General features: G+C 61.5%; 3 protein-coding genes and 1 long non-coding RNA gene across 7 annotated transcripts; 3 read left to right on the top strand and 1 right to left on the bottom strand.

The window, feature by feature from the left end:
* The first annotated feature begins 456 nt into the window (after positions 1 to 456).
* On the top strand, positions 457 to 4563 carry LOC138095838 (uncharacterized). Its single transcript, XR_011146420.1, has 3 exons — positions 457 to 550; positions 778 to 919; positions 4412 to 4563. It is a non-coding gene; the product is annotated as an uncharacterized lncRNA (long non-coding RNA).
* Positions 4564 to 5246: 683 nt separating this feature from the next.
* Positions 5247 to 5708, top strand: CDC42EP5 (CDC42 effector protein 5). Its single transcript, XM_068991639.1, has one exon. It carries the CDS (start codon positions 5247 to 5249, stop codon positions 5706 to 5708), a length of 462 nt encoding a protein of 153 aa, XP_068847740.1.
* Positions 5709 to 6647: 939 nt separating this feature from the next.
* On the top strand, positions 6648 to 8350 carry LENG9 (leukocyte receptor cluster member 9). Its single transcript, XM_068993452.1, has one exon. The coding sequence runs from the start codon at positions 6648 to 6650 to the stop codon at positions 8247 to 8249; it is 1602 nt and encodes a 533-aa protein (XP_068849553.1). The 3' UTR covers positions 8250 to 8350.
* On the bottom strand, positions 8313 to 18199 carry LENG8 (leukocyte receptor cluster member 8). 4 transcript variants are annotated; one of them, XM_068993450.1, is made up of 16 exons: positions 18097 to 18199; positions 16374 to 16466; positions 15586 to 15760; positions 15158 to 15259; positions 14480 to 14575; positions 13993 to 14245; positions 13649 to 13790; positions 13314 to 13502; positions 12764 to 13042; positions 12539 to 12679; positions 12109 to 12394; positions 11603 to 11704; positions 11451 to 11519; positions 11213 to 11342; positions 10930 to 11137; positions 8313 to 9477 (listed from the first exon to the last, which is right to left on the bottom strand). In XM_068993450.1, exons 2-16 carry the CDS (start codon positions 16409 to 16411, stop codon positions 9315 to 9317), a joined length of 2373 nt encoding a protein of 790 aa, XP_068849551.1. In that variant the 5' UTR covers positions 16412 to 16466; positions 18097 to 18199; the 3' UTR covers positions 8313 to 9314. The 4 variants fall into 4 exon arrangements, with proteins under 4 accessions (XP_068849551.1, XP_068849552.1, XP_068849549.1 ...); XM_068993451.1 differs by having other exon boundaries at positions 13314 to 13518; positions 13650 to 13790; positions 14480 to 14572; XM_068993448.1 differs by lacking the exon at positions 8313 to 9477 and having other exon boundaries at positions 10562 to 11137.
* Between the last annotated feature and the right edge of the window lie 3293 nt (positions 18200 to 21492).

Raw genomic sequence — 21492 nt, 5'->3', positions numbered from 1 at the left:
GACGCCCAGGCCCGGACCTTCAACTCCCCACCGCAGGCAGAGGACCGCCCTCCGCGGCCACCTCCACCCGCTCCTACCGCCGGTCTCACTGCCTGATCTTGTCGGCTTCTCTCTCTCTTCCAGGCCCCACACTCGCTCCCCCAACCGCTGCAATCTGGAAGAAATTACTCTTTCCAAACAGCCAGACTTCCCCACTTGCAGGAAATTCCAGGCTGGCAGGGGAGGGGCCGGGCTGGGGGGCCGCCCCGTCCATCCAATCCCCCACCCCCTCCGCGGTCCTTCCATCCGCACATCCAGTCCCGGCCACTTCCCGCCCCCACACTCAGCCTGGAGGGGCCTCCGCTTTTCCGCCGCGGCTTCTTAGTCCTTAAATCCTAGAGGCCAACTTTTGGGGGGGGGGCGGGGGGGAATAAGGGAGGCCTGGGAGGGGCCTACGGCCTTAACCCTCTCGGCCCCAGACGGGCCGAGCTGGACTGGGCGGGAACTCTGCGCCCCTCTGGGCTCCCATCATGGCCCCCGAGAGGGGCTGACGCTTCCGTTCCCGGTGCAGGTAAAGAGGGGACCCGGTGACAAGGTCTGGGGGCGGGGGTGGGGCTCAGACTCCCGGGGCTGGTGGAGGGGAGGCCGGGGGGTGGTCTGGGACCCCCCTCGCGTCCTGAGGCCGAGGAGGAACTGAGTCAGGGCTCTCGGGACCCAGGAGAGAAGGAGGGGGCGCTGCGGGCCGGCCACCCGGGTCGTGAGTGCCCCTCCAGGGTCCGCTTGACGGGCCCTTCGCAGGTGAGATCCCGCCCGGAGGAAGGCGGAGGGAGGCGCGGGCCTGGGACCAGGAGGCAGAGGCGGGCCCCGAACCGAGAGGAGCGGGTCCCGGGCGGAGCCGGAGCCTGAGAGCGCGCCCGCCCGGTTTGGCAAGGACCGCGAGGTAAGGGGGCACTGGCGGGCCCGGGGTCCCCAGGCAAGTCCAGAGGGGAGAGGAGCAGACAGACGGCCGAAGGGACAGCGGCCGCTGAAGCCGGGGCTGCAGCCACGTGGCCTCAGGAAGCGCGCTCTGGAGCCCCAAGGGGGTCGGGGTGGGGTCCCGGTCCCCGGTCCCCGGTCCCCCTGCGCCGTCCGCGTGCCGTCCGCCTGGTCGCCTCTCCCACGGGGCTGAGAACTAGCCAGGCTGGATGTGGGGCGGGCTGGGGCCCGGAGAGGACGGAGCAGAGCCAGCTGTGCGTCCCCCCCCCCCCCCCCCGCAGCTGGAGCCTCGGCAGGAAAGGTGGGGCGCGCGGAGGCGGGAGGGGGGCGCGCGGGTCCAGGGTCGCGGCTCCTGCTCTCTGCCCGGCCCGAGGTCGTCACACACAACAGCTCCTCTGTGCGGAGTTGGCCCCGCCGCTGGCTCTTTCCGAGCATGACCTCATTGCATCAGGCACACTAGGAGACTCGAGCCTTCTATTTCAGGGGACACCGAGGCTCTGAGAAGTGGACGGACTGCACCCCACACCCCCTCCACCCTACCCCAGCCCTCCCCCGGTCACCCCGAGTTCTCAGAACTACCCAGGAGGAGCGGTGGCTTTCAAAAACAATTTCTAACTCGTTGTTCTTACCTGGAATGGAAAAAAAAAAAAAAAAGCAAGCAAACAGGGTCAAGGGGGTAGGTCCCTGGCCTTGATATGAAAGCATTCTTTATTTTCCCACGGGTCTGCACGCCCTACCCTTTGGGGACCATGAGCGATATAACATCCTTCCAACTCCGGAGTTCGTCTGCCTGCGCTCCAGATTCAGGCAGTATTTGCTGCTGTGTGACCCAGGGCCAGTTTCCTCACTTCTCTGTGCCTCAAGCTGTCACCCACATCTCTAAAACGAACATAGTAGCAGGTTCTCCCCTCACAGGGGACTGTTAGGAGGGCCACAGGAGTTCCTTCATGTGCCTGAGGTGCTTAGACCCCTGCCTGGCCCAGGGTGAGTGCTTGGGAAACAATGTCAGCACCATGAGTACACTCTAGGACAGCCCCTTGCAAATAGGCATTTCAACTTCCCAGTTTTCAGAGGAGCAAACTGAGGTGCGAGGTTGAGAGAGTGAGTTCTGGCTGTGTTTGGTTTGTTTTCCCTCCTTCTGTCTGCATGGCTTGTGAGAGACCAAGATCTTAAGGAGCCGCTGAGTGTTGGGGAATGGCAGGACTGTCACCCTGTAGGGTGGTGGGAGGACGGGACGAGGGCAAGGTGGGGAGTGGGCAGGGGAGGAGGCAGTGGCGGAGAGCCGCCCAGCGGCGGCCAACGCATGGGGCAGCTGGCAGCTGAAGGCATAGCTCTGGGCCCTGGAAGCCCGCAGAGCTACTTTGTGACCTCGGGCAAGTCACGTGCCCTCTCTCAGCATCTGTTTCCTTCTCTGGGACAGGCGAGGATGATCCAAGGTTTGGCCACGGAGCACACAGCATTTTCTGTGTGCTGGCTACCATGCCAAGACTTTCCGTGGGGCAATATCTCACCAATTCTGTTTTTTTTTTTTTGGTTGCACTGGTTGGCTAACAGGGTCTTAGTTCCCTAAACAGGGATTGAACCAGTGCCCTTGGCAGTGAAAACTCATAGTCCTCACCACGCGGACTGCCAGGGAATTCCCCCTCACTATTTCTTGCAAAGAGACTAAGAATTATCCTATGAGTAACATTCCATTTCTGAGATGAGGAAGTGAGGTCAGAAAGGGTAAGTAATTTGCCCAAAGCAACCCAGCAATGTGCACAGTCAAATCCAAGTCTGGGCAGCTGCCTTCCTGAGTTCTGCTTTTTTCACCTATAATCCACGGCTCAGTGAGACGGGGCACTGCTAGCTCTGAGACTTTTTTTTTTAAACTGTAGATTGAGATTTGTTAATGAGAAGAGGTCAGCGTTAAAAAAGACTAACAGGGAATCCCAGGTGGTCCAGTGGTTAGGACTCTGGGCTTCCACTGCAGGGGCTGTGGGTTCGATGCCTGGTTGGGGAACTAAGGTCCGGTATAGCACGGCCAAAATAATAATATAGATTAGAATTGAAACTATCCAAGTGCCTAGCATGTGCTGAGCAGTCTCATTTCATAAATGTTGTTTCCCTTATACACTGGGTGGGGTGGGGAAGGAATGGTGATTGTGTTCCAGATTGCAGTAAAATATATTTATTCACCTGGGTGGAGGTTAGGGAATTTTGAGAAGTGCTATAGAGGTGGTCAAGCAAGACTGGTTTTTCAAGAGAAATAAATGTAAAGTGTGTATGTGTGTTTGAGTAGGGGAGTGGACAGCCCTCAGACCACAGCCATCTATACTTATTTCAAATCCTCTGGCTTTAATTTTTCTCCACATAGAAGATGGTATTTCCCAGGGTGGTGGTTACTAAAAGGACAATGCTTTGCCTGCTTCAGAGGATTTTATGAAATCTAAATTTTGTTCCACAGTTTTGTTTGGGGACACATCTCCCCCCCATCCCCAATGCTATAACTATCAATTGACTGGTGGTGTTACAAATATAGTTTTCTTTGAGTGTTTGTGTGTGTCCTACAAGGAAGGTAGTGTTATTTTACCCATTTTCAGATAGAAAACAAGCCAATCGATCACATCAATTATCTCAGTTCATACAGTTGGCAAAGGGTGGGGCTTCAATTCAAATAGAAAGAATGTTTATTATTATTATTACAACAGTGACTGTTAAAACAAAAGTACAAGGTCGTCAAAGTCCCTCCCAGAAGTTCCATAAAAACAGCCAAGTTCCAGGATATGGGCAAAGGTTGGTGGACGTATCTATTTACCATCATGTCACGAAGTCATGTGGCCATAGGGCACCTGGTTTATAGTTCATGAGCTGCCAGATTGGAATTTATGCCATTCTTGCCATGTTTTAACATAGGAAATTTTGCATTCTTACTACTGTTACCCTTAGCAAGAAGTAACATAAAACCAGATAATTTGAAATTGTAAAACAGTGTGTCAAACGCTGTTGGTGGCGGGGAGGGGGTGGTTTCAGTGGTTAAGAGTCCACCTACAAATACAGGAGATGCACGTTGGATCCCTGGGTAGGGAGGATCCCCTGGAGGAGGAGATGGCAGCCCACTCCAGTGTTCTGGCCTGGAGAATCCCATGGGCAGAGGAGCCTGGCTGACTGCAGTCCATGGGGTTGTAAAGAGTTGGACACGGCTGAGCGTGCATGCGGACTCACACGCACGCACACATACATGTGCAAGTATATAGATTCCCAGGCCCACCCTAAACCTCCCAAATTAGAATCCTCAGGCCAGCCTACATTGTGACTTTTGTGTGTCCCAGGCAAAGCTTTCATGGACATAATTACATATGTTATAATTATATTTTACGACCACGTTGGTATAAAGACAAACATAATCCAGACATTTTGAAATAAAACACAGCATCCCTCGGCTCAGAAAGGGCTTCTGTACCTTGTGTATTGACAGGGTGGGGGGCTCCCCTCGTCTGAGAGGGTCTCCTCTGCCCTCCTCTGGGCTGCGTGAGCTCTGTGGGCCTGGAAGGTGGTGCCGGAGAGGAAGACCTGTGCCTGTCCCCGCCGTGTGAGCTGGTGGCCAGCGGCCTCAGTTACGGACCGAGGCTCAGAAAGGTAATAATAATAAACTAAAACGTTTAAAACTGTGCGCAGGCCTCTAGAAGTGTGGCAGGCTCTGGGCACCGCATCTTCCCCTAAAGGACAGGGGCAGCTCTGCCTTAAGAGTGGAATGAGTGATAGTCGCTCAGTCGTGTCCAACTCTTTGTGACCCCATGGACCTTAGCCTGCCAGGCTTGTCTGTCCAGGGAATCCTCTAGGCAAGAGTACTGGAGTGGGTTGCCATTCCCTCCTCCAGGGGACTTTCCGACCCAGGGATCGAGCGCGGGTCTGATGCATTGCAGGAAGATTCTTTACCGTCTGAGCCACTAGGGGAGCCCGTCTTCAGGGTGGAGTTTCTGCCAAGTTTGGGAAGAAACTTGTCTGCAGGCTTGGTGAAGCGTGTTTTGCTGGTTCTCTGGAGTATGAAATCCTCAAACGTTAGTTGTAAGTGCAGTTAACATACAGGCAGACCTAAATTTGAGTCTGAGTTTTTAATCAAGCAGCTGTGACCTCGGGCCTCAGTTTCCCCAGCTGTAAAATGGAAGTAACCCCCGTACCCCCACCACGGTCGTGCTGTGCGTGTCCGGAGCATTCTTTGCACCGCGGGCTAGGCCAGGGCTGGGAACTCGGCAGGCAGGCCTCGGCAGCGCCTCTGGGGGAGGCCGTGCTAATCCGCCCCTACCCCGCAGATGCCGGTGCTGAAGCAATTGGGCCCCGCGCAGCCCAAGAAGCGGCCGGAGCGAGGCGCCTTGTCCATCTCCGCGCCGCTCGGCGACTTCCGGCACACGCTGCACGTGGGGCGCGGCGGCGACGCCTTCGGGGACACCTCGTTCCTGAGCCGCCACGGCGGCGGGCCGCCCCCTGAGCCCAGGGCGCCGCCCGCGGGGGCCCCGCGCACTGCTCCGCCGCCCGCCGTGCCGCAGGCCTCGCCGCCCGCCCTCCGTGCGCCCGCGCCCGCCGACCCGCTGCTGTCCTTCCACCTGGATTTGGGCCCCTCCATGCTGGACGCGGTGCTGGGCGTGATGGACGCGGAGCGCCCGGGCGCCGCTGCCGCCAAGCCGGACGTGGACCCCGGCCCCGAGGCGCAGCACCCCCGGGCCCGCTGCCTTGCCAACGCGGACCTCGAGCCGGACGACGTCATCGGCCTGTAGGCACCCACATTCCCTGCGCTCTTACCGCCCAGCGCCCCACTTCTTTCTACATAAACCGACAAGGTCTGTGTCCCGGGTTTCGTCTGTTCACTTTGCACGTGGAGAGCGGTAACGAGACGGGGTGACGGGGTCCCGGCGCCCCTAAGAGCCACGTGTGTTGCAGGGGGTTCTGGTTCCCGCCGGGTGGATGGTGGTAGAAATTTGATGGTCCTGGTGTAATGGGATGCGGCCCCTTTAAGAGGGACAGGGGCGGGGCCCCCGACATGGTCGCTCCCGCTGCAGTTCTTTCAGCAAAGTGGGCCGCGCGCCGCTGCCGGCCGGACGCCTCCCGGGGATCGGCGAAGGGCTGTGACCCAGGGAGCTCCGCGCCGCCGGTGGATCCCGCCCAGGAAGGATGCCCTTTACCCCGGGAGCGGACGCGCAGGGAAGGTGGCCGGGAGGAGGCGTGGTCCCCTAGGAGAGGAACGCCCCGAGGCCGACAGGGGTGCCCGAAATCCGGGCTGCGAAGTTCATGCTGAACCCGCAGGCGTCCGGTTCTCCCGCGGAGGGCGAGGCCCGAGGGGCCCCGGAGGGGCGTGGCAGCAGTGCAGATCCTTAGGGGGGCGGGGGCATCCAGGTTCTCCGGGGCGCACGAGTGGCGAGCCGCGCTTGCGAACCCTAGGGGAGCCGAGCGGCGCCTGCGCACCCTAAGGGAGCCGACCCGCGCCCGAGGGGAGCGGAGCGGCGCTGGCTACGCGCCCGGGAGGGGCGGGGCCACACGCGATAGGGGCGTGGGCAGGGGCGGGGCCACAACAGAACCGGATCGCCCGCACGCGCGGGGTGCTTTCCAGGCTGGGCAGGGGCCGGAGCCGCGCCCGTGATGTCACGGCGGGCCGGGCAGGGCTGACCCCGCGAGGAGCGGCCTGTGCCGGGCGAGCGCGCCCGCCGTACGCTCCGCCTATGGCGGCGGCCGGAGGGCCGGAGCCGCCCGAGGGGGTCTCGGTCGCGGAACCCGCGGCCCCGCCGGCCTGCCGCTTCTTCCTGGAGGGCCGCTGCCGCTTCGGCGCCCGCTGCCGCCAGCCCCACCCCGGGGCGCCGGCGCCGCCGCAGCCTAGAGGCGAGGCCGAAGACCAGGCCAAAGCCAAGAAGCCGCCGCTGCGTACGGCTGACGCCGTCATCCAGCGCATCCGCTGGGACCCGCACCTCGACCCGGCCGACTTCTCTGTGGGCTATGTCGACCGCTTCTTGGGCGTGCGCGAGGAGCCCTTCCTTTCCTTCTGCTGGGACGAGCCGCTAGCGGCGCTTGCGCCGGGCGTTTTGGCCGTGCCGCAGCACCGGGTGCGCTACTTCCGCTTCCGCGGCCGCCTGGTATGGGACCGCGCCTCGCGCACCGACCTCGTCTTTGGCTCCGGCTTGGCGGCCGGCCGTGGGCCCACCATCCTGGACGCGCTCGACGGCGAGGACGCGCACGGAGCCGGAGGTGAGAGCGGCGGCGTGAACGCGCACCGGCCCGGGGACGTGCACGACGGTGGAGACCGGAGCGGGGACGCGCACGGGAACGGCGATACGAGTGACGGCGAGGATGCCAACTCAGTCGGAGATGCGCTCGGCGGTGAGGATACGGACGGGACCGGAGGCGCACTGGACAGCGTAGCTGCCACCCGCCTTGGCACGGATGCGGGGGACCCCGTACAGGCAGCCCAGACCCGACTCCGGGCAGCCTTGGCCTCGGACGGGGGAAGCCCCGAAGCTGGGCGCCTGACGCTGGCAGGCGCATTAGCGAGGACCCAGGAGTGGGAGTCGGCCGACCCTGGAGGCCAAGCTTCCCCGTGGATGGCGCCAGGAAAGGCGCTGCAGCCAGCTGCCCCCGCTGCCGCCAGAGCCATGGAGACCCGTGGCAGCAAGCCCTCGGACAGCCTCTGTGAGACGGGAATGGAGTGGGGTCCCGGGATCTGGCCTGTGGACCGAGGAGCGGCCGGGGCCGTGGGCCCTCGCCAGCCCCGCCCCACGCACTTCGTGGCGCTCATGGTGACGGAGCCTGAGCTGCGGGCCAAGGTGGCCAAGGTCCAGGAAGACTTGGTACGAGACGCACCAGCTTGCGCGGCCTTCACGGTGCCGGCAGAAGCCCTCCACCTGACCCTAGCCCTGCTGAGGCTGGCGGGCCCTGGGGAGGCGGCGGCGGCTGTCACCGCGCTCAGACACGCGCTCTCGGACCCCGGGCTTGAGGTCCCTCTGAGGCTGAGGTTCGGTCGCCTGGTACGCCTGGGCTCCCACGTGCTCTGTGCTCCCCCGTCCCCACCCTTGGAGAGCCTGGCCCAGAGGCTGAGCCAGAGGCTGGAGGCCGAGGGGCTGAGAGTGCTGCAGCCTCTCTGGGGGATACGCCCCCACCTCACCCTGGCCAAGGTGCCCCAGGGCGCCCAAGTCTGCCTCCCCGAGGTCAGCCCGCGGCAGGAGCTGGGGAGCCAGCCCCTGGGGACACTCTGGCTGTGCCGCGTGGGCAGGGCCGGGGGCACCTACCAGGCGGTGGCCGAGCTCGCCCTGGGAGGTCAACCCCCAAAATAAGGGCCGGGCCCCAGACAAGGACGAAGCGCGCACGCGGCTTCTCTCTCTCTCTCTCTTTAATTTTGGTTTCTCTCAAGCTTCCAAGTGGTGCTCAGTGCTCCAAGGAAAGAATGAAGGAAGGAAAGGGGAGGGGAGAAGGGGGAGAGGGGAGGCAGAGGAGGACATCTGAAGAGAAGCAGCCTGACAGTCCAGCTGTTTGCAACTCATCGCACCCTCCGGTTACATGGCAGAAGAGGGAGGGAGACGGAAAAGGAAAGGGGAGGAAGAAAAATAACTTAAATAAACACACACAAAAAGAAGAGAGAAGGAAACATGACGTGAGCTGGTGATCCATGAGGCGGGGAGGGAGGGTGACCGCTTTACCTGTGCTGAACCGAGGGAAGAGTGCGAGGAGGGGGAGGACGGGGCAGGGAGACACGGGGGAGGGGGACACGGAGACAACTCAATACAACTGCAGACGAGGCGGCCCGGCCGGCGAGGTCCCGCGGCGGCCTCCGGAGTCCTCAGTGTGGCGGTGGCGTGGCGGGTGGCGGCGGCGGCTTCTGGGCTCGGGGGCCGAGGGCAGGGCACAGTCTCTAGGCGGCTCCCCTCGCCCCAAACACTGAGGCCCCGGAGGGCTGGCAACAAGAGTCTGTGGAGCAGCAGGCGGGAGGCGGGCGGTGGGCGTGCCCCCGCCGTGGGCGGGCGCGGGCGGAGCGGCCTGTCTTCTTGCCCTGCCCCCCGGCATGGGACGGGCCAGGGTGCTGGGTCGGTACCGGAGTACGAGCTCGAGAGAGAGAGAGAAAAAACACTGAGACAGCATTAGTGGAGGGCCAGACAGACAGACCAGCCTATAGACCGCGCCCCCGGCCCTACGCTGCCCGTCCCCCACTTCCCCAGCCCGACCCTCTCAGGCCAAAAATAAAAACGTAGAAAAATCTCTGTACAGACTCCCCGGTGGGAAAACGGGGGCAGGGACGAGGGCTCTTCCTGGAGCCCTCTCCCCACGAATTAATTTACACCCCAAGTCCATGGCTCAAAGACAAAGATCTGCAGCCCAGCCCCCCGCCCCCGCGGCGCTGGTGCTCAGAAGGCCGGCAGCTGCGCCAGGCTGAGGCGGCAGTCGATGCTGGAGTTGTCCGGGCCCGTGTAGGCCAGGCCCAGGGGCTCCAAGAAGGCCCGGCAGGCGGCCTCGCCCTCGAAGGCCAGCTCGGCCTGCAGGTAGGAGACGGGCAGCGCTGGGCGGAAGCTACGGAGACAAGAGGAGAAGGTGATGAGGCGGCGGTAGACGCGGGAAGGCCCCACGGGCAGGGAGGGGGCGCCCCCGTTCGGGCGCCCGAGAGGCTTCCTCAGCGCCATTAGCTGCCAGCCCCGCTCCCACCCGCAGCCTCCCCACCTCAGCGGCTCGGGGGGGCCCGGGGTGGGGTCGGACCCCGGCCCCGGCTGCGCCCCCCTTCGCCCTCACTTACCTGAGCAGGGGACAGGAGGAGGGGATGGGAGGGAAGGGCCAGCTGGCTCCTCTGCTGGCTGGGTGCCTGCGCAGACCCTCACAAGAGGGCCCACCGAGGCCGGGGGGGCGGGGATCGATGCGAGGGGCGGGGGGTGGAGGGGGCTGATCCTATCTGGGGACCACCCCTCCTGCTTGCCTCGCCCTGGTCAGAGGAGGCTGAGCACCCGGCTAAGAGGAGGTGGGCCGGTGCCGGCCAGCAGCTCTGTGCATGCGCCCTCCCAGCAGCGGGCCCACCCAGCTGTACGCACCCAGGAGCAGGGCTCCAGGGGCACAGCCACTGAGCTCACACTAGTGGGGGACACAGGACCCCTCCTGCCTCGAACCCTGGCCGTCTGTGGGACGGGCCCTGGGACGGGGGCAGTTTCTGCTGAAGATGCGGGCCCCTTCAGACACAGGCCCCTCGGCGCTCTGGGCAGGAAGCAGCCCGCGCCCTGCCCTGTCTGCTGAGCCCGCCTCACTGCCTGTCTTTGCACGGCCCTGCCCCCTACCTCACCCTTAAACGTTCTCGTCCCACACTGGAGCCCACAAGGAGCCTCCTAACCTTCAGGGGGTGTTCACCCCCGCCCAGACCGCGCCCCGTGGCTCCCAAGGCCCCTGGGACCTCGGAGCAGGGCTTGGCAGCCTGTCACCTCAGAAGGTGGCCCTGGTGGGGGCGACCTGGGCACTGTGGGATGCTCAGCGCATCCCCAGCCTCCAGTCTTAGAAGCCGGGACGACTCCGGCCGTGACAAAAGGGGTGTCCTTAGCCCACCTGGCGCGCCTCCCTCCTGACAGATGCGAACACACCGTTGCCCGGGGCAGAGGGCACCCTCTTTGGGGGCTGTCGGCCTCGCTTGCCTGCACCCGGCCCTAAACTCATCTGAGCCTTCACGAGGGCCCAAGGCCCGGTCGCTGAGCCCACAGCTGCTGAGGGCGGGGCCGGCTCTGCGGGCTGCCCCACGGGGGCGCTCAGCCTCTGGGCACGGTTCGGCCTCGAGGGTCGGGGAAGCGGGAGGCTTTGGATGAAGGCGGCCTGGACAAGGGGATGATGTCGGGGGGTTCCAGGCTGTCGTGAGCAGAGAGCAGCAGGAGAGAGGGGAGGGGCGGGGGGCTGTGCAGAGAGGGGCGGGTCCAGATGAGGACGAGCGCACAGGTAGGGGGAGGAGACAGGGCGGCCCGCGGCCTGGGCGGGGTGGAGCTCAGCTTTACATACGTTTTGATCATTGCCTTGAGCGCAGCCTTGCGCTCCCGGTCTGCAAACTTGTCCACGAGGTAGCCAGACATGCAGGGAGCGTGAGAGTAGAGCCGGAAGAAGCGGTGGTAGTTGCCCAGAGCCCAGGCGGCCCTGAGCGCCAGGGCGTGGGCCACGCAAGGGTCCGCCTTCAGCTCCCGAGTCAGGTACGCCAGCTCCGTGGTGATGTCTGCGGCCAGAGACGCGGGGTCAGGGGGCTCGGGGGGCTGCGTCAGGGGCCCAGGGCCGCGGTCCTGCACCTCACCTCCCGAGTTCTTGGTGAAGATGTAATAGAGGATTCGGTAGGCGGTGAACTCGCCCACGTTGCCTGGCAGGTTCTCGGCGTACAGCGACTTGAGCTGCGTCTGGCACTGGTTGAACTCTTCATGGTCCCCCTGGAGGACAGAGTGTGAGGGGGCAGAGTGAGGCCCACACGGCTGCGTGGGGGGACGGCTGAAAGCCTGGGGTGGGGTGGGGTGGGGCGGGGCCCTGCCCGCCCTCACCTTCTCCAAGGCGATGCGCGCGTGCGTCTCGTACACCTCCACCGTGAACTCGGTGCGCACACCCTGCACCTGGTGGGAGGACAGCGGCTGTCACAGCAGAGCCGGCCTCGCCCACCGGCCCTGCCCCGGCCCCTCGCCGGCGCCTGCCTCACCGTGAGGTCCTGCCGGATGGACTTCATCTGCTCGCAGGCGAAGGCGTAGTCCTGCTTCTCCTTCCAGTGGGACTTGACCATGCACAGCGACTTCTTCAGAACCTGGGGCAGGTGAAGGAAGGCTCAGTGTGGCCTGGGCAGGACCTGCCTGAAAGGCTAAAATCCGCCAGGGGCCCAGGGACTTGAGTCCCAAAGTGGGGGCTCCAACATCAGACCCTCAGCGACTGCGTGTCAGCATTAGAAACGAGCACCACAAACAGTAAGAGCGCACTCCCAGCCTCCTGCGCCCGTGCGCCCATCTCGGGCCTCGGGGATGCACCAGGTCTCGCAGGCACCGGCCTCCTCAGTAGGGATGGAGGCCCGAGGCCGGCCCCACCTCCCGGACTCGTCTCCAAGTGCAAGCTCTAGGTCAGTACCGCTGGGTGCACCAGCCCCCTGCCCATCACCGCCCCGCCCTGGCCTGGCCTCCCAGGCACGCTGGCGCTGCCCTCGCGCTGGGCACTCACCGGCACAGGGCGCACTGTGGACGGGTCAGGAGCACAGGTGAGGCGTAGGTAGTGCTTGGTGACGTCCAGGCAGGTGCCCACGATCTGCAGCTCCTGCCAGTCAGGGTCGGCCGTGCCGCCCTCCAGGCTGCCCACCTGCAGCACCAGGGGCTCCAGGCGCAGGCGGCGCGAGTGTCCATGCTGGAAGCGCGCCGCCCGCTTCTGCTTCTTCAGCTCGCGCTCCGGCTCCTCACACTCCAGGGCTGCCATCTTCTTGCGGCTGCGCTTGGTGGGTGCCAGGTCGTGCCTGGGGGAGGGGGTGGGGGTGGGGGTGAGGGGTGTGAAGGGGTGCACGGGGCGTGGCACTGCCCTCTCCGACGCTCCCGAGACACCTCCCTCTTCCTCCCAGGACCCCCAAACCAACCCCTCCTGCCGTCAGCCCCAGGCTCACCTCTTGCCCCGCTGTGCCCGGCCCCGGCCCCGGTCCATATGAGCCCCCCGGCCCCCCCGGCCCTTGGGGGGTGGGTTCCTACGGCCCACAGGGTGACACTCATTGCCTGAGCAGGAACTCTCGGAGTCCGAGTGCGAGTCACTGCCGGAGGGAGGGGCGGGAAGGTGAGGCTGGGCCTGGCCCCTATGGGGGCCCCCCGCCGCCCGCCCGGGGGGGGCCCAGCACCTGCGGCGGAAGTGGCGGGTGGGGGAGCGGGAGGAGGAGCGGGAGCGGGAGTCGGTGCTGGAGGAGGAGCTGTGGTCCTTCATGAAGACGTTGCGGTTGCCGAACTTAGCGAAGCTGCTGCCCCGGGCTCGGCCGGCGCCCCCAGCCCCCGGCGTCCCTCGCTGGGACTGGGCACCCCCGCCCCTGGTCGTGGAGGCTGCCCCCCTGGGAGGATGGAGGGTGCTGGGCGCCTCCCACCGCTTCTTCTTGGGGCTCTCGGCCACAGGCTCCCGAGTCAGCCTGAGGATACGGCAGAGCAGAGCATCAGTCTGGTGCCTCCTGATCCCCGCCCTGAGGATGCGCTCAAGAGGAAGGGCACCCCCCAGGCTTCACACGCGGCTAACACGGTGCAGGAAGGAGAGGTGCTCCGAGCCGATGAATAACACGCCCCCCAGCTCGCATGCCTCAGAATTCCAGCCCAGCCAACTCCCGCTCCAGGACCCAACCCTCCTGCCCGCCTCTCTGTGGGGCTCCCCTCAGCCCCAGGCCCCGTGTGTTCCCCCCGACTCACCCGGGCAGGGGCTCGCGACTCCAGTCGATGGTGTAGGCCGAGCCGTCCTGCAGCCGCGCCTGCAGCACCTCCTTGAGCAGCTTCTCCGTGCGGTCCTTGTCCTCCTCTGACTCGCAGGCCGTGAAGCAGCGCTCCACGTACTCCTTCATGTCCTGCGGCCAGTCGTCCGGCTTCCCAGACAGGTTCCCCCTGGCGGAGGGCGGGCGTGTACAGCCGGTTGGGGAGCAGCCCCCACACCTGGGCCAGGACCCTCGTCAGCCCCCTGGTAACACCCAGGGAGCCCACAGGAGGGAGAGAGCACTGTCTGCTTTCTCAGGGATGGCACGGGCAGTCACCTGTGGTTCTGGACTTTCTCGGGGTTGGGCTGTGGGCCGAAGCCGCTGTGCTGGCCCTCTGTGGTGGAGCTGAAGTTCTGGTTTGTGACGGGAAAGGGCCGTTTCTGGATGTTGAACTTGAGTCCCCCAGTCCCAGGGGCTGCTGTGAGGGCATGAAAAGCTGGGGTCAGCTGGCCCTGCCCCTCAGAATCGGACACCTGAGCTGGGAATCCCGTCCCTTTCCCGAGCAGCAACACCCACAGCCTGGTTGGTCCCAACACTGGAAGCGAGGTCAGAGCGCCCAAATGCCTCCCACCAGTGAGGACCCCGCCCCGCGCCCCCACTCCCCACCCCGAGGCGCTCACGCTTCATGCGATTCCACAGCTGCTGGCCCTTCTTGGGCTTGACTGGCTCAGGGTAGGTGTGCTGCCCGTAGGCCTGGCCTGACGTGGGTCCTGCCTGGCTGTGCTGGGTGGTGGGGGCTGTCCCAGGCTGGGGGCCGCTGCTCAGAGGATGGGCCCCATGCGGGGGGTTGGCGGGCTGGGGGGGCTGGGCCGCAGGCAGCTGCTGAGGGGGCGCCTGGTAGGGCATGCCTTCATCCATGCCCGGGACGGGGGGCTGTGGGGGAAATGGGTGCTGAGGGCGGATCAGGCGTTCCAGGCTGGTCCTTGCTCCAGTTTTCACTGTCACATCCCTCAGAGTGCAGCTCTCCCCACCCCGACCTCAGAGCGACCCCTGGGTGCAGACTCAGCTACCGCAGCCACCCTGCTGACCTCCAGGGGGCCCGGGCTCCTCCTCACCTCCCACCACACCCCTGCCTGGACGGGCCACAGGGCTGGGCACGGGCGTTACCTGGTTCAGAGGCCCTTGGTGCTGGGGCGCGGCTGAGCCGTAGGAGCTGGCCATGCCGTACTGGGAGGGGGAGCCGTAGCTCTGGTACACGCTCTGCTGGGGGCAAGGAAGGAAGGGGTCAGCCGCAGGCCCACTCCTTCAGGTGTGTGGGGGGGGGGTGCCTGGCCCTGCCCTTTCCCAGACCTCAGCAGCAATCTGCCACTGACCTCTCACCCCTTCCTTCTCCACCACATAAACACACCAAACTGGCTCATGCTATAGGTTACAAGATAAGATGAAGACCTCTCTCTGTCCCACGTTTCACCGTGTTCAACAGCCATCTACTGAGCACTACCCCGTCTAAACACTACAACAGAATAACTGTACACACAGAAACCCAGTGCCGATGAAGTCAGCTGTAGACACCTAACACTTCCCCCAGTGAGTGAAGAAAGAAAGCCAAGCAGAGAAGCCAAGTGGCCGGCAGGGTGGGCGGCGGGCCTGCCGCTCCAAGGAAGCCTGTTCCAGGCAGCCCTCTGCAAGGAGCGTAGGGACAAGGAGGAGGGCAGGGAGTGGGGAGCAGCAGTGGGCCTGGGGTGCGCCGCGGAAGGCCCCAAGCCGGGGAGGGCCTTCCCGCAGCCGCCCCTGCTGTGGTCCATCCATCAGCTGCCCTGGAGCCCGCCCTCGCTGGGCACTCACCACCGGGTAGTAGTAGCTGTAGGGGTAGGTGTAGTTGTACTGCTGGTACCACTGGTAGTACTGCTGCTGCTGCAGGGCCGAGGCCTCTGCCTGGGACACGTACTGTGGACAGAGGGTGGCGGGCCTGAGGGCTGCAGGCGGGAGCCCCATTTCCCAGGAGTTAACTGCTCAGGGATGGAGCCGGGTCTGCCACCTCTCCATGGAGAGCCACCCCCTCTGCCATCCCACCCAGGCACCTCTCCCTCCTCAGGCTGGACTCCCCGAGGTGAGGATCACGTGGCCTTAGACTCCTCGAGGAGACAGACCAGGCATCCCCACTCAAGGGCTCCGGGAGCATCTTCAGAGCGCCCTGCCCTGGAGATCCCAGAGGACACCACTGTGCTCACCGCCCCGCTCAGGGTTCCCAGTCCTGCGGGGACTTCTCTCACTTGTGCACTGGCCACAGGCCCGTTGCTGCTGGCCTTGGCGGAGCTGCTGGCGGCCCCTGCTTTGCTGATGCTGGCCAGGGCCTGGCGGGCCTTCTCCCACTCCGGATTCTCGTGCATGGGAGTCTCCATCCCGTTCTCTCTGCCTGCCCCGGCCACCATACTGTACTGAGAGGGCCTGCGGGAAGAGCACCTGGAGTCAGCCCCCGCTCCCACCACAGGCGGTGGGCAGGGTGCAGGCCGGCAAACGCCAGGGCTGGAGCCCCACAGCCTCTGCATCTGACCTGAGGCGTGCTGACAGCTCCTGCTCACAGCTCTCAGTGAGCCGTGAACGCCACTGCCTACCTAAGGTGCTTCACCAGATGCCTGCTACGTACAGCTGTTAAAAGTCAAACAAAAAGATGCCCAGTAACCACAGAACTTAAGACCTGGGGCCGAGCAGGCCTAAATGTTTTAAGAATCCACAAATTCTGTCTGATGCCACCTCAGTCAGACAGTTAATCACTAGACTATTTTGGAAAAAATAAGGAACTAAAAAAAAAAATTGAGTATGAAGTGTTAGAGGCTGCTCCTTTAATCACAGTTGATGAACCGAGTCATCAGAGTTTTGTGACTCAAGCACTGTACTGTGAATGATGAAAGCTCACACAAGGGCCTCACCCCCAGCCCAAGCACAGGGATGCCAGCATCATGACCCCCATGCTGCGTGAGGGCCCACCCAGAGCCCAACACTGGGCCTTGCTTCCTCTCACCGCCCCCCACCCCCATGCCATCCCTCCAGCCCCACTAACCAATCTGTGCTGCGCTGATCACCCACGTTGGCCGCCATCTGCACCCTGGGGTGTAAGGGGTGGACCTCGGGAGCCAGAATGCTTTTTCACTGTCTGTAAGGCAAAAAACGAATTAAGGAGAATCAAGGAGCAAGAAACATGTCACAAACCAGCGAAGGGAAGCAGATGACTCACAAGAAGCCAGAGGAGGAAGGAGCCAATAGGATAAACAGCCTGAAGAGAATAAATAAATGGGCTACAGTCCCAGGGAAAGACCCTGGCCGCCCCCTGCAGCGCTCTAGATGGAAAATGAAGGATTTGAAAGCAAAAAAGTTGAAAGGAATTTCCCAAAGAGAAAAAGAATGATCTGAAACCCAAATGAAGACAGGGAAACGTTCAAGGGAAACCCTGAGACCGATCGGAGGAGGGGCAGAGGGCAGGTGGGGGGACCTCAGGCAAGGGGTAGGGAGGAAGCACTAATGAACAAGGTCTGAGTGAAGCTTAAGGCTGGGAGGCTGGGAAAGACTTCTGAAGGAAAGCCTGTAAAGAGGGACGTGTTTGAAGGAGTCTTGAGAGGAGAGGAGAAAACACTGGAGAACGGAGAAACCTGGGAAGAAATGAGAATTTCCAGACGTTACTCCTGGAGCCGGAAGAAGGCAGAGAGAAGAGCCCTGAAGTAAGGAAAGGAGTTCTTAGAAAACTCTTAAACAGACTAATTTCCGGAAGGTCCCCTAAGGATAAAGAAAACTCTTACACGGGAGGTTGCTAGCAACAGCAGTAGGTCCAGGAGAAGAGGCGTCACATCCTCTTGGCTGGGGGTCTGGACAGAAAGTTTTGCGGGTGCCTGAAAAGACCCCTAATATCGTTAGGGACTTAGGAGCGGGAGGGAGAGGACTGCAAGAAAGTGAAGGAGCGCCCTGGGGGCGAAGACTGGGTGGGAGGGACCAGGACTCGAGGGGATAACTGAGAAGGATGGGCATGTCCAAAAGCCTGTCCCGCTGGGGAACCCGGAAGTCCTTCAAGTGGGGCGACAGGAACAGGAATCTGAAAGAAGAAAGGGCCTCAGGGAAGAGACGGAATGGGGGTGAGCGAGAGTAGGGGGCGCAGAGGTCTGCGGTCCCGAGAGATTGGGGACATTGAGGGGGAGCCCAGGACAGGAAGACTTAGGGTAAGGTCTGGGGCAACTCGGAAGGGAGGTTTCCGGGCAGGTCTGAGGGGGAGGAAGGAGACGCGGATGCAAGCGGAGCACCTGGCCGTCCCGCGAGCCCAAGGAAAGCAAACAAGGACGCCGGGTGGAGGAACAGCTTGCCCGGATCCCGATCCTGGCCATCCGCCCCGGAGCCACCGCCCCGGCCTCGGCGCGCCAGGCCTGCGCACCACGTCCCGGGGAGCCGGGCGAGGCGGCGAAGAAAAAGCAAGGGGGCCCGTCGCCCGGGGCAACGCGGTCCTCCGGTGGAATCGCTGGGTCAATGGGAGCTGAAGAAAGGGGTGCTCGGAGCCCCGGAATTCCGAGCGCTGGGGCGGAGAGCGGCGCCCGACAGCGCAGGCGCGACGGTGCGCGGCCGCCCGTCCCGCTCCCCGCGCGCAGGCGCACTGCTCCGCGTCCCCGCCACACCCTGTCGTCGCTCGCGCGCGGTGTCCGTTGGTGCGACGGCCGCCAAGGCCTCGGGGGCCGCGGGCGGAAGGCCAGAAGGAAACGCCGTCTCCGCCCGCCCGCCCGGCCACCCCCGCTCGCCACACCCACCTCGGCCGTACGACCCCGGGACTCGTCAGCGGCGGCTCCAAGCGACGGCAACAGGGCTCCGCGAGTGCTCTTGACCCGGCTGGCTCCTGTCTTTAAGTTTCGACGTCCGGACCGCGGCGTCTTGACGTCACGCCGATGCTTCGCCCCGCCTCCCGTCACCGCGGGCAGCCAATAGACGCCGCAAACTTGATTAGAACCCGTCCTCCTGTGACGCAACCACGGGGTGGACGTTTTAAGACAAGGCGGAAACTGGACTGCGGACGGTGGCCCTGAGGGGACACGCCCGGTAGAGCGCTCGGGCTCTGCGCCCTCCCAGGCATCCTTGTTTTGGTCCAGCTTGTGGCAGCCATTACTATTTCTAGGTATAAATCGGTGTAGGGCTGAGTAGTTCTGAGAGTCCCGACCGTGCAGTGATGTGGGACGATGGACCCAAAGAAGGTCTGAGAACAGCCTCAGGCCGGAAAGGGGAACTTCCCTAGGAAATGAAACTGGAAGTGTGCAAACACACAGGGGCGGGAAGCAGGCGTAGCTTGGGGATTGCGGGGGTGGCTCTGGTGGAACAGAAGTGAGGGGTCCTGGCGTCAAGAGATAGGCCTGTGGATGTTTGCAGGTAGCAGGTCCTGAAAAGCCATCCTTGTCCGCCTGAAGAATTGGGACCCTCCTGTTTAAAAAAGGGCTTCCCCGGTGGCGCTAGTGGTAAAGAACCTGCCTGCCAATGCAGGAGACCCAAGAGACACAGGTTTGATTCCTGGGTCAGGGAAGATCCGCTGGAGGAAGGCATGGCAACCCACTCCAGTGTTCTTGCCTGGAGAATCCCATGGACAGAGGACGCTAGACAGCTGCACAGTCCATAGTAGACTGTTTCGAAGAGTCGGACACGACACACACACGCACCATTTAAAAAGGCCTGTCTGTAGATTCCTTGCAAGTAATCGTTTCAGTAATCCTGTTCCCACCCACAATTCTGAATGATAGAATTATCCACTGCAGTTCACGGGCGGGCCACTGGAGTTGCAGTAGGTGTTTAAGAAGCAGCGATTTCTTTCCGATTCCCTATTATTAAAAACTTTTCTGTGGGTAATGCGTGTCATTTTGTTAGTATTAGCACAGTTTATCTTTTTTTTTCATCCCTTCACTTTTAAAATTAACTTTTCGTTTTAGAGCAATTTTAGGCTTGCAATAAATGTTGCAAAGATAATTCAGAGTCCTGCCTATCCTACCCCTAGTTTCCCTGCAATGCTGTAGTATGTTTGTTAAAACTAAGATTAAAGCTAAGACATCAACGTTGACACAATATTATTAACTGCAAACTTTGTTTGAATTTCACCACTTTGCCCAGAAAATGAAAATAGATTTCACTTTTGTTAAAGTTAGACCAAAATGGGTTTTTTTCCTTGATTAGGACTGTAGCCTGCCAGGCTTCTCTGTCCATGGAATTCTCCAGGCACAAATACCGGAGTGAGTAGCCATTCTCTTCTCCAGGGGGGATGGAACCTGGGTCTCCTGCATTACAGGGAGTCTCTTAGGCATCAGAGGCACCAGGCTTCCCAGTTAATGATGACTCCCGGAAAATCCGGCAGCGTGAATCCCAGAGTACTCTGTGAGGGTCCGACACAGCCAGTGGCATCGGCTTCTGAACACAGACTCAGAGGCACTAGAGGGCAGCATTTGAGAGCAAAGCGGCTAGAAGAGCCTCCAGGCCATCCCCTCAACAGGGCACCAGACAGCTCACAGTCATGAGTGACCTGCGGGTTGCCGCGGTGTCCCTCTTTGGAAACCATGGTCCATTTCTCTTTCCCAGCTTCAGGCCCACACATCAGGAGCTTTCTTGAACGTTCCTTGCAGTGCTCAAGATGGAAATGATTAGCAAGCATGGAGCAGTCCCCCCATGGCAGGCCCCACATCGGGCATCTGGTGCTCTGGGCCAACAGGCCTTGACCTGATACCCTTGGGGCTTTTTTCAAGAGAGAACATTTGGTTTATTTTCCACAGAGGACATGACCCTTAGTACTCTACTCAGCATCGGGAGTAACCCCATCAGTGTTCCCAGAGACACAGATGGACATTCACACCAGACCAGCAACTTGTTGTTTAGTTGCTCAGCTGTGTTCAACTCTCTTGTGCCCCCATGGACTGTATAGTCCACCAGGCTTCTCTGTCCATGAGAGTCTCCAGGCAAGAATACTGGAGCAGGTTGCCATTCCGTTCTCCAGGGGATCTTCCTGACACAGGGATCGAACCCAGGTCTCCTGCACTGCAGGCAGATTCTTTACCACTGAGCCACTGGAGACGCCCAAAGTTTTAAAGCGCACTTCCTAATCATCAGGGTTTGAATGCCTTTTAGTCTGTCCCCTGGTGTTGGGATTTCCATTTTGTTAAATGGTCTTCTCCCTTGCTTATATTTATGTTGGGTGGTCTTTTTCTTGATTTGAGGATATAACTTTGCAGCTTATATGTATGAAGAATTATCTATTTCATTGTTTTTTTAAAAATTTTCCCCAGACTGTCAATCTGCCTCTGGACTTTATGGTATTTTTCTCATTCCACAATTTGTCAAGTAAGTTACTTTTTTGTTTCTGTCTTCAGGATATCTCACTGAACACCCTCCCTCTACAACTAAGAGATACAAGAGTCTCCTCCTTTCTCTTGAAATACTTCTGTCCCCTTGTGCTGTGCTATGCTTAGTCACTCAGTCGTGCCTGACTCTGCAACCCCATGGACTGTAGCCCGCCAGGCTCCTCCATCCGTGGGATTCTCCCAGGCAAGAACACTGGAGCGGGCTGCCATGCCCTCCTCCAGGGGATCTTCCAGATCCAAGGATGGAACTCAGGTCTCCCACGTTGCAGGCAGATTCTTCACCATCTGAGCCACCAGGGAAGCCCCTTACTCGTCTGCATTTGGATTTTTTGGCCTGTATTGTATGCAGACTGTTTCCTTCCAGATGGAAAGCTAATCATATCAGTATTCCTTTGAAACCAGTCCCTTTTGCCCTGACTTGAAATCTGTCTTCTGTCACACACACACACACTCTGAGATCTATTTCTAGACTGTCTTCTGTTCCAGGGATCTGTGTCTCTTCCTGTGTCAGGACGTTTGTGCTGCTTTAGATCGGGGGCCAGGGGAGGGGGGATTGTTGTTGTTGTTGTTGTTGTTGTTTTTTTGGTGCAGCATCGAGACGGGAGCAAAAACACCTGGGAGCCAGGAAGCCAGGTGGGAGCAGAGGTGATGGGCTCTCTGCCCACCCCCACCCCCAACTGTGAGGCCAGATCAGGGAGAAATAAGGACCCAGCTGCTTGTAAAATAAAGTCTTCCCTTTTATTTCAAATCAGCCCATTCCCAGGTTGGGTGCTGCAAGTGGAGAGCAGGGGCCCTAAGTCCTCTGGGGTGTGGCAGGGG

This window comes from Capricornis sumatraensis, chromosome 20 (genome assembly GCF_032405125.1).
Source record: "Capricornis sumatraensis isolate serow.1 chromosome 20, serow.2, whole genome shotgun sequence".
NCBI classification, from domain to species: Eukaryota; Metazoa; Chordata; class Mammalia; order Artiodactyla; family Bovidae; genus Capricornis; species Capricornis sumatraensis.
The sequence above is the reverse complement of the archived record's forward strand: the minus strand, read 5'-3'. Positions and strand labels throughout refer to the sequence as shown.